Raw genomic sequence first — 10,786 nt, forward strand, 5'->3', positions numbered from 1 at the left:
GATCTATCTGCATGGTATTGTCCATGAGTGGCTAACGTGTTGATGTAAGTTGATCATGATGTTGCTCGAATGTATATAATTATGTGATGTATTGTTGAATAGTATGTTTTTATTCCTAGTTAATATATGTACTATATGTCAAGCGCGGAGTGCATAGAGTACTGTGGTTCACGCTATATAAGTTGTCACTATTATTATCATTAGTATTACATTATTTCCCACGACAGTTGTACTCCCGGGTGTACTTTCCTATTTTGATCAAAGCAACATATTCACAGGGGACATCACCACATCACCACTTCTCCGTCAATAACTGCACACGTACCTAAAGTGTGGATGGTTACCTAAGAGGCGGCACTGGGTGTAGTGCCTTTCTAGTGCACTTGCACTACAACAGCACTGGGTGCAGTACTCGCTCCGGCATCGAAGAATTTTGCACTAAAAAATGCACAAAATTTGACCTATTTCGTCGCCTATAGAGGACGGAAAGAATGTCATTTTGAACATTGTTATGACATTCTTTCCGTCAAAAAAGTCAATTTAACGGTGTTAAATGAAGCGAGCATCCACACAATTAGGTTGCCATCCAGAGTTTAGGTTGCCATCCACGTGTGGATAGTTGCCTTATGGTGATTTAGGCAACCAAACCTGTGGAAACATGGGTACACACACACACACACACACACACACACACTCATACACACAAACACACACACACACACTCATACACACACACACGCAGACACGGACACACACACACACAGACAGACAGACGCGGGGGAGAGAGAGAGAGAGAGAGAGAGAGAGAGAGAGAGAGAGAGAGAGAGAGAGAGAGAGAGAGAGAGAGAGAGAGAGAGAGAGAGAGAACCTGATAGACAGACAGACAGACAGACAGACAGACGGACAGATAGATAAACAGATAGACAGACAGAGATGTTAGTAAACTGTTTGAATGGATAAATATGACAAACAATACTGTTCTCAGAAGCGTATTTTTTTTATTCAGTTTGGTCAACACTTAAAGTGAATCCAAAGAGCTTTAAGAAAAATGATTATATTTGTCTCAAAGATAAAGAGACAGAAAAAACAACGAAAACGCAGAGCTTTTGTTTCAACAGTTATAATGGAAACAAATCAGGCGATACAAAATGAGAATCATTCACATTATTTAGCTTCTATTGTTCAAGTCCGCATTATTTTCTCAATATCATGTTCAGCGGAAATTAGCGACAGTTTGGTACCAGAATGGAAATCGGAAGAACGGAAAATACAACACAAGCGCTTCAAGGCACAATCATTTCCGTGAGTGCAGTCTGGCTCACCGCTGTAGATACCCAGGCTTTTACAAAGTAAAAATGGTTAGGCAAAAAAAAAAAAATTGTTTCTGGTCACCCGACCGACCCTAAATTTCGGCGCCGACCCTAAACTTTTTTTTTCCAAACTCAAATGGTTGGTTTTTTTTGGTGGTAGTAAAGGTCAGGGTGAGAAAATGAACAACAAAAACGTGTGAAAACGAAAGTCCGCTGACGATTTGTAAATGTGTTGAGTGTCTTGTCTCTATGTATAGTGAATCCAGTCTCTTTGCGCGATTTTTAAAGTTAGTTTTATTGGTCTACATTTGGGGTAAAAAAATTAAAAAAATTAAAAAATAAATAAAAAATCCCTACCTACCGACCCTATTTTTTTTGGCCATGTTACCAGAAACAGACATTTTTTTTTGGCCTTAGATGAATAGACTTTGTCCGGAAGAGTAAAAGCCCCTTTACCTCGGACAATCTTTTCACAACATCCGGAGCATGTTACACGCTTCCGATCGCCTTTACTCCTGCGATCGGGACGAACAAGTTACTCCGATGTGTATGCTATGCAGCGTGCGCTAAATTTGATACCATTTTCTTTCAAAAATATAAACATCGGAGCCACGAATCGCCACCGATGGCTTGCTGATCACTGGAAGTGTTCGCAAGGCACGTGTGTTTTCCTAAACTCACGTGGCCTCAAGAAAAACCCAAGGTACCTCGATCAAAACACGTTGTAAGAGATGACTACGTGCCAGCGATCATTTCCGCAACCAATTGTGAACTCCGATGAACTTGTGAACATTGTTTTTCGACAGAAAAGGGTATCGTTTGGGGCGCGCGCTGCATTACATACACATCAGAGCTAGAGTTCGTCCCGATCGCAAGAGTAAAGCCGATCGAAAGCGTGGAACATGCTCGGGATGTTGTGAAAAGCCTGGCCGAGATAAAGGGGCTCTTAATTTTCTCTACCAAACAGCCGAACATCCTGACAGAGTTATTTTTGAAAATCGTCTATCAATTTTGCAGGTTGCTACTTTTTTTTGCGTTAAGAAATCATTTTACTAGAAATCAGTTTATTATAAATCAGTTTACTAGAAATTAACGGTTTACTAGAAATCAACAGTTTACTAGAAATCACCAGTTTACTAGAAATCAGTTTACCAGAAAAATCAGTTTGGCGGGGATATAGCTCAGTTGGTAGCGCGCTGGATTTGTATTCAGTTGGCCGCTGTCAGCGTGAGTTCGATCCCAGGTTCGGCGGAAATTTATTTCACAGAGTCAACTTTGTGTGCAGACTCTCTTCGGTGTCCGAACCTCCCCCCGTGTACACTACATTGGGTGTGCACGTTAAAGATCCCACGATTGACAAAAGGGTCTTTCCTGGCAAAATTGCTTAGGCACAGTTAATAATTGTCTACCTATACCCGTGTGACTTGGAATAATAGGCCGTGAAAGGTAAATATGCACCGAAATGGCTGCAATCTACTGGCCGTATAAAATTTCATCTCACACGGCATCACTGCAGAGCGCCTAGAACTGTACCCACGGAATATGCGCGATATAAGACTCATTGATTGATTGATTGAAATCAGTTGACTAGAAATCAGTTTACCAGAAATCAGTTTACTAGAAATCAGTTTACCAGAAATCAGTTTACCAGAAATCAGTTTACCAGAAATCAGTTTACCAGAAATCATTTTACTACAAATCAGTTTACCAGAAATCAGTTTACTAGAAATCAGTTTACCAGAAATCGGTTTGCTAGAAATCACCAGTTTACTAGAAATCAACAGTTTACTAGAAATCAACAGTTCACTAGAAATCAACAGTTTACTAGTTGACTAGAAATCAGTTGACTAGAAATCAGTTGACTAGAAATCAGTTGACTAGAAATCAGTTGACTAGAAATCAGTTGACTAGAAATCAGTTGACTAGAAACCAGTTGACTAGAAATCAGTTGACTAGAAATCAGTTGACTAGAAATCAGTTGACTAGAAATCAGTTTACTAGAAATCAGTTTACTAGAAATCAGTTTAATAGAAATCAGTTTACCAGAAATCAGTTGACTAGAAATCAGTTGACTAGAAATCCTCTTTACAGAAAGCACCCTGGCTGTTGACTGTTAATGTGGTGTCCAAGTCAGTGGAGGAATGGTCTTATATCAAGTAAAAGCAGTCTTGGCGTCAACCGGTAATTACCGGTATTTTACCGGTTGAAACGAGAAAATACCGGAACAAAATTGGCTGCCGGTATGACCGACGAGGTTGATTTTTAGAACTACCGGGGTTTTTTTCCGCTGGTTAAAAAATAAAATCAGTACTCTGAGTTGGACTCTTACTGGTTCCAACGACCAGCGTACCGTTTTTTTCGGGACTGTTTGCATCATTAAAGTTTGCGTACCGGTTTGAAAAAAGTACTAGCGCCATCACTGGTAAAATCCCGGTCAGATCTGGGATCGGTTTCATAATTATATCCATATATCGCGGTGCTCACACTGACAGTCGGACCACCGCTTCGTCATCCGACTGTGGTTGTCCGAACGCGGTGCTAGGGAAAGCGGCAGGGCTCCCCACGGACGCCCCTCCTTGTGCGTCCCGGGACCCCCACTTTTAAATTGTAGAGGGTCCATGGACCCCCACTGCAGTATTTTAGAAGGTCCCAAGGGTCCAAAAGCCGAAAAGTCCCGGTCTACTTATAAAACATTGTGGTCACGTATTATATAGTGTACTGCGAAGTGTCGATTGCAGTCTGAAAATGGTATCTACGGTACGCACGATAAAGGACATTTAGTGTGTCCTAGGACCCGCTCTTTTAAAATCTAGTGCGCCCAGGAACCCTCTCCATATATTTCTAGTACGTGTTTTCGGCTTCAAGTGCGTATAGGACGCAGGGACGCGCGCCATGGGGAGCCCTGGACGGTCAGCACTGTAGTCGGGCAACTCCCTGTGCATAAGGGCAAGTGTTCTTCATCATCTTCTTTTTCCCTTACTTACGTTTATTTCTGTTCTCTCGTGCCCCATATTTTTTTTATTACCTCCAGTATTACCCCAATTACGTGTCGGTTTGTTTGCGTATCAGGGTTTCTGTTTGTTATAGTTTTCTGAAAAGAGTAAATCTATTTAGTCCGCCATCATGCTCACCAATGTTATGCATTTACCAGGATTGCGTAAAATAAGCATTATGCTTAAAGGCATATGTACGCGCTCCCGTGTTTACAAAGTGTAGTTTGCCCATAATCGATGTCAAACGCACAATAAGACCATATAATGACGATATGTCACCATGCGCGGACCATAATACATGCATTACAGCTTGTTCTAGCCTCTGAAAAAGTGAGGATGTCAACAAAGCCGCGGTGTTAGCTCCCTTGCATCAACGTTACATGTGTTGCCAAATCTATAAATAGGACGATCCAGATCAAAATGAAAATTAACATATCTCAACATTGAAGGGGTCCTAGACCACAATATTTTGCAGGGAACTTAATTTAGCATGTCTCCAGCTGTTGGTAAAGCAATTAGCGTGTATAGTCATCGAGTACATATGGCTTTAAGTTAGAAATCCTGAAAGCCATATATTGTTTATGTCATTATACACATTGAAAACAGTCTTGTTTCAAGGGCACAGTCGCCCGACTGAAATCTTGTTCATGAAACCTGATTTCGTTGGATTACTACATTCCACTCCGTCAACTTTGTTGCTAGCCCACGAAACGCGGGGCCCCTGAGCAATGAGACATGCAGCTACAGGGAGAAATCAGCCGGGCGTCAGCCAAAAATAAACTCCAGACTGAATGTTTCCCTGCCAATTTCAAGAGGTACAATTATTTAGAGGAAGAAAAGCATACGGCGTCAAGATCTTGGAATTGAAGCAGATTTGTGATGAAATTCGCCGATGGAGTTTACCCCCCGAATTCGATTTATTCGAAAACGCACCGAGCGGTTACGTCCCTTGAATAACTAAAGAAAGATTTTGCTTTGAAGCTGATTTCAAAGTCAAATACCATGTTTCGTCACAAATTAGACCCCATGAGTGGAATACATAGTCAGTGATGAGTTTATGTGAGATACACGTTCATGGCTGACGTCCTCCCTGTAGCTGCATGTAGCTGACAGTAGCATCGGTAAAACGAGGAGGACTGTGCCTTTAACATAACCTATCTACTATCAGTTAACAACAACTGAAGTGACCACGGTTTTACTCTCTGTGCTAGCTCTGCACAGGTATGTGCCTGCGTCGCGCTCTGATCGGAAATCCCCGATCACGAATCGGGCTTTCCCGTAATACTCTCCCAGCCTCCAAACAGTACCAACGCTCTCCGTTTCCTCCCCTTGGTCAATGAATCCGCCACTGCGCATGCTTGAGAGCGTGACTGTGACGTCACCGTTGCTGACGAAAGGGCACGTGACCAAGCAGTCGAAACCGGGGCGGCATCTCCATGGCAACGTTTGCTGGTCCTGTGTTACCATGGCAACGAAGCCAGGATAGAAGGGGTCTGTGTGGTCGCGACGGTATGTGGTGACTGGACGGCTAACTGTGTAGGACTTTACCAATTCTGTAATTCATGAAAACAGAATATATCAAAAACTTATACACATCTTTACTCACTACCATGACAATGACATCACAATTCAAACGTCAAATTGAAACACATGTCAAAGTTTCTACGGGACAACCTAGGATGTTCTCAATCGGTGAGTGTTTAAATGAAAGGGTGTTTGTACTGTGTGTAAAAGCCTGACCGTATCTGTGATGGTTTACGGGAGGCTTACTGTGCCTTTAAGCTTCCTGCAAAGTTTTAGCTTTGAAGTCCTTACCAATTACGAGAAATAATTAATTCTTTATTGCTATGTTCTCCAGGACTTGGGCTATTTTTAGACCGTCAACACAGACAGTACAGCGTCGCCAATCCCCGCGTGAAGGAAATCGCTCACCTTCCACGTGCAAAACGTAGTGATATTGACACGCCAGATTAGCGCGGTACCGTCACGGTATTGTGCTAAGCAGGGAAAGCGCGCTTTTCTGTATTCTTGTTAACTTCGCAATTTCCGGGAAACATCCACTTTCACTTTGAGACTGTTTTGTTTACATTCGACACTATCAAAACCACTTTGCAATACTGAAATAATTTTTTCTGTGTTCGAAAGCAACAGCTAATCGTTATTATATCCCCTTAGGTACAGTTTTATAACATTATTGGCACATGTAAACAATAGGAATTCATTAATGAACGCTACGAAAAGGGCAGCTTAATGAGCAAACTTTTTAATTTCTACTTCTTCTCGTTTGCTTCTTCTGGACGTCCAATCCCCTAACACGCACGAATGCCGCCGACTTCTTTACGGGCAGAATATACCTGCGCAGTTTCAGCGGCACAGACGACGCACTGCATAATTATTATTGATGCTGCGATAGGGATTATGACGAGTACTTGGCCTGTTTTCCTTTCACGCAACGTGTAGCGGGCTGGGATAATCTGCAGTGCGTCGTCTGTCCTGCTGAAGTTACATAGGTGAGCGCCAGGCCTTAGGGCCACCAGGTCGCCAAACAGCTTCTCCTGCAGGGGGGGGGGGGGGGTGGTCTCATCCGGCCAAGCTGTACGTGCTTCTGCTTTCTTCCTGCAGCGGGCATTATTTTTGAACTAATTGTTGAGCTTCCGAGCTGAAATACAATCCCATGAACCGGACAATTGACCGAAATGTCAATCAGTTTGATTGAAAAATGAGCGCGTACGTGACAGTGCCGCCTCACCTTTCACTAAAAGCCGGATATGACGTCATCAAAGACAATTATCGAAAAATGTCAGAAAAACACGACACACACAAAACAACTGCGGCACACATGAAACAACTACGACACACATGAAAAGCAAAGCTGTCAGACACTCACGTGACTCGGAGTTGAAGGCAGTAGAAATGATCAGCACGCCCTCATAATTCTCCTTGACCGTCTCCACCTCTACCATCCACCCTCCGATCCCTGACGTCACCGGCGTTATGGTCACCACGTCGCCATCTTGACCTCCTTCCATGTCACGTGACGAGGCGCGCACGAGCGCGGCGTGCGACTGAGAGGGGTCGTGGGAGAGGAAGAGGACGGAGTACGTGTAGTTGTGGACAGTGGTCAGCTCGGGCGCGTGGACTCTCACGTTTTGGCCGGGACGGTATCTTGCCAAAGGAGCTGACAAAGAAATTCATCTAAAGTCGGGGTACCACCCGGGAACATGCCCCTAATAGAGTAACCGTGAGGGGGTTCAACAACATTTATCTTCAATAACTGTGTTAAGTCATATTAGTGTCATGCATTTATTACTTACTTACTGCCCGTTATGCCGGTTGTCATGTAGGGCAGCAACACAGGACCTCCACTCCTGTCTATTCTGGGCGAGTCTCTGGATGGTACCATACAAGTATCTTCCGATGACTCTGGAAGCCCGTCACACGAGGTAATGTTGGTTTCCTTTGTTGCTGTTTCCGTAACAAGCCTTTTTTTTTTTAAGGGACTGGGTTGTTAGCCCAACCCCCAACCTGGAGGACCAGGGGATTGCGCTTTGTCAGACCTCTACCCTTCGACCTGTCCGGCTTGGGTGGCCCTACCAGGAGACGAATCTCCCGCCGGCATAGCTCTATGGGTCGCCGAGGCACGCAAGCCCCCCGACCACGTCAAGGTGGCAATCCATCGGGCACCCATTTCAGGTGGTCAAGACGGGTCATGCATTTATGCATTGGGTCATTTAGGTTAGAATTCCTTGTTTGTTTCACATTTGAACGCACACAACATGTACACCACTGTGTCTGGCCTGTCTGAAAACACCTCTGCGTGAGGGGCTTTGCTGCCAGCGCGGTGAAGATAAAGGGGGAACATTTTCTCTGCCCGCGCGGCAGCAAGTTGGGTGTCTCTGCACTGTGTACTATTTTAGTGTTTCGTCCAGCCGCCTAAATATGAGGTTTAGTCGGCCTCTCACGTCCCATGGCCAAAAGAAGAGAAATCCAGTGTTCACTCGATACACGAAGTATCATTGGTACTGTGTAACCCTTTTTTAAATTGTTGAAGTCTTACAAAGGAACTTCCACTTTTTTCAAGTCTGGAAAACCCAGGTGTTAAAATGGAGTTAGATTTACAGACTTTAGAGTCAGAACATCTGAAAAGAGTAAGGTCTTTAACATTGGGGAGGTCTTGACCTCAAAAAAGCCCTCACATCGCTCCTAAATAATACCGTACGATTCTGAGTTACAAATCGTCACGCTCATAAGAAAAATACCTAGATCTCAGTGTAAGGCATTTCTGTAGTGAAACGACTGGAAGGGTATCTATCATGTGTTAGAGAGTACACACTCTCAGACCATCAGAAACGATTGCCACGGTAAGCAAAACTGCCGATCTCGTTTCTTGAGTTGGGCACTTTTTCTTTATGATACAGGAAGACTTGTTTTGAGAATGTGAAGGTATGCAAAAGCTGTGTGTGGGTTGTTATGCAGTGTTGCTGATTGAAAATGTTGCTGTCACCTCTTTATCTCACGTTCATCCCGTGGTAACAGCTCGAGATAGGCAGTTTGCAACGTATAACTAAAATGAGATGGGCAGATTGTTCAGAAACCAAAGAAGTTTGTTTGCGTTTTTCTCAAAACATAACAAAATGACATAGGCAATTATCTTATGAGCGTGACGAAATAATGCTACCGCGAAGGACTGCCTTAAAGCCCCGGTATGTCTCAAATGGTTTACAAAACGATTTAAATCTTCTAATGACAAAAGCAGTTCTAACCTTATGGGAACACACTCGCAATAGCATTTAATAGCATTAAATGAAACATGCACAGTTCGTTTGCATTGCTATTTAGCTCGCGTAAACCACACACCAGATTTCGTGGTTTATCTAACCCCTGAGCCATCGTGAACCCATGTGATCCACTTACCTTTTTTTCATAATTCAGTCGTCAGTTTGTGATTTCAATGCGACTGACTGTATCTGCAATAGCACGTTATTGTGTACCTCTGATTATAAAACGCAACAAACGGCTGCGAGTCACACGAACTTGTCGGCGGCGGTGGCTTCAAAGAAAGCGAGCGCTATGCCAAAAAATCGTCTGCTTTGAGACACGACCTTTCGTGACCCTGCTTCCGGCCTAATTTTTTTTAAACTTTCAAAACTTCGAATTGTACTGATCTTGTCTTGGTGAAAAAAAGAAATCTTTTATGATTTAAGAATTTTTATGTTACAAGCTGTCAATTTATTATTTAGATTTGAAAAAGTTAGTTCTAGCGCCAAAACGAGGCGCCTGATTGTAAAACAGACGGTCCACGAAAATAAATTCTTTGAAAATGTCTCACTCTCGACGGAAAGCAGCCAGGATGATCCCGTTCGGTGAGCATTCAAATGGAAGGGTGTTTGTACTGCCTGACAGTATCTATGATGGTTTACGGGAGGCTTGCTGTGCCTTTAACTTTGCAAACGGAATTGTTTTTAGAGCTTTTCTTGTTCATCCTGTATGAAAACTAGCAGACAAAAAATATGAAAATCAGTTCCGACAGTACGCAAATTGCTTATACGTTTTTTAAGTTTTTGTTGTTGTGGGTTTCTATTTGGCTTCTGATGCGTATAGGACACAGTGACTCACAGGTGGGACAGCCCTGATCCTATTATTGGTGGCTGACGGGCGCAGTAGTTTAGTGGACGCCGGCCTCCCATGAGGAAGGTTGGGGGTTCGAATTCCGGTCGCGCCTGGTGGGTTAAGGGTGGAGATTATTTATATGCAGTCCTGGTAATGCCTTATCCCCCTTCGTGTGTACCGTACACGCAAGCACAAGACCAAGTGCGCACGGAAAAGATCCTCTAATCCATGTCAGAGTTCGGTTGGTTATAGAAACACGAAAATACCAAGCATGCTACCTCCGAAAGGGGGCGTATGGCTGCCTGAATGGCGGGGCAAAAACGGCCATGCACGTAAAAGATCGTTGGAGTTTCAACCCATTAATACATAATAAGAAGAAGCTGGCTGACTCACCGGGCACAAGTAAAGGCCACGGGAAGTCCGTATTTTCCGTCACGACCTGGTTTTCTGGCAAGGGTTGTAACTGCAGGCAGACCTGCCCCACAACGTTCTGCAGACACACCGAGAATTGCCTCCCCTTGTCACGTGACAGCGTCAAGATGGCGGATCCCCAGCCCTCGTAATGGTTGATCATGGAGAAGTCCAGTCGATTCTCTGCAAGACAAGCAAAGTAGGGGGGTGACTTCCAGTGGAAGTTTAGCGGTAATCTTGAACTTTAGTGTGTTAAATTCAAAGCTCAGAATTGGTTTAAACAGTGTTTTATTCTCAAATAAAAATTTACAAAGCCATGAAAAAAATATGTTTTAACGATGGAGCACAACAAGATAAACTTATGCATGTGCTCTTAGAGACAAAATAATGAATTGGCGGACGATATTGTAAATTCTTAATTCACACCAATCAAAACAACAATAACAAGAATACCGAGAACAA

At 43.5% G+C, this 10,786-nt stretch overlaps 1 protein-coding gene across 1 annotated transcript in view; it reads right to left on the reverse strand.

The window, feature by feature from the left end:
- Positions 1 to 978: 978 nt before the first annotated feature.
- Positions 979 to 10,786, reverse strand: part of LOC138955323 (uncharacterized) — a 10,933-nt gene continuing 1,125 nt past the window's right edge. Inside the window, exons 3-5 of the mRNA XM_070326945.1 lie at positions 10,307 to 10,507; positions 7,191 to 7,481; positions 979 to 5,856 (exon numbers count right to left, since the gene is read on the reverse strand). Of these exons, the coding sequence (XP_070183046.1) occupies positions 5,468 to 5,856; positions 7,191 to 7,481; positions 10,307 to 10,507 (881 nt within the window). The 3' untranslated portion in view covers positions 979 to 5,467. The remainder of the gene's footprint in view (positions 5,857 to 7,190; positions 7,482 to 10,306; positions 10,508 to 10,786) is intronic.

The sequence above is a fragment of the Littorina saxatilis genome, unplaced genomic scaffold (assembly GCF_037325665.1).
Source record: "Littorina saxatilis isolate snail1 unplaced genomic scaffold, US_GU_Lsax_2.0 scaffold_1253, whole genome shotgun sequence".
Taxonomy (NCBI): Eukaryota; Metazoa; Mollusca; class Gastropoda; order Littorinimorpha; family Littorinidae; genus Littorina; species Littorina saxatilis.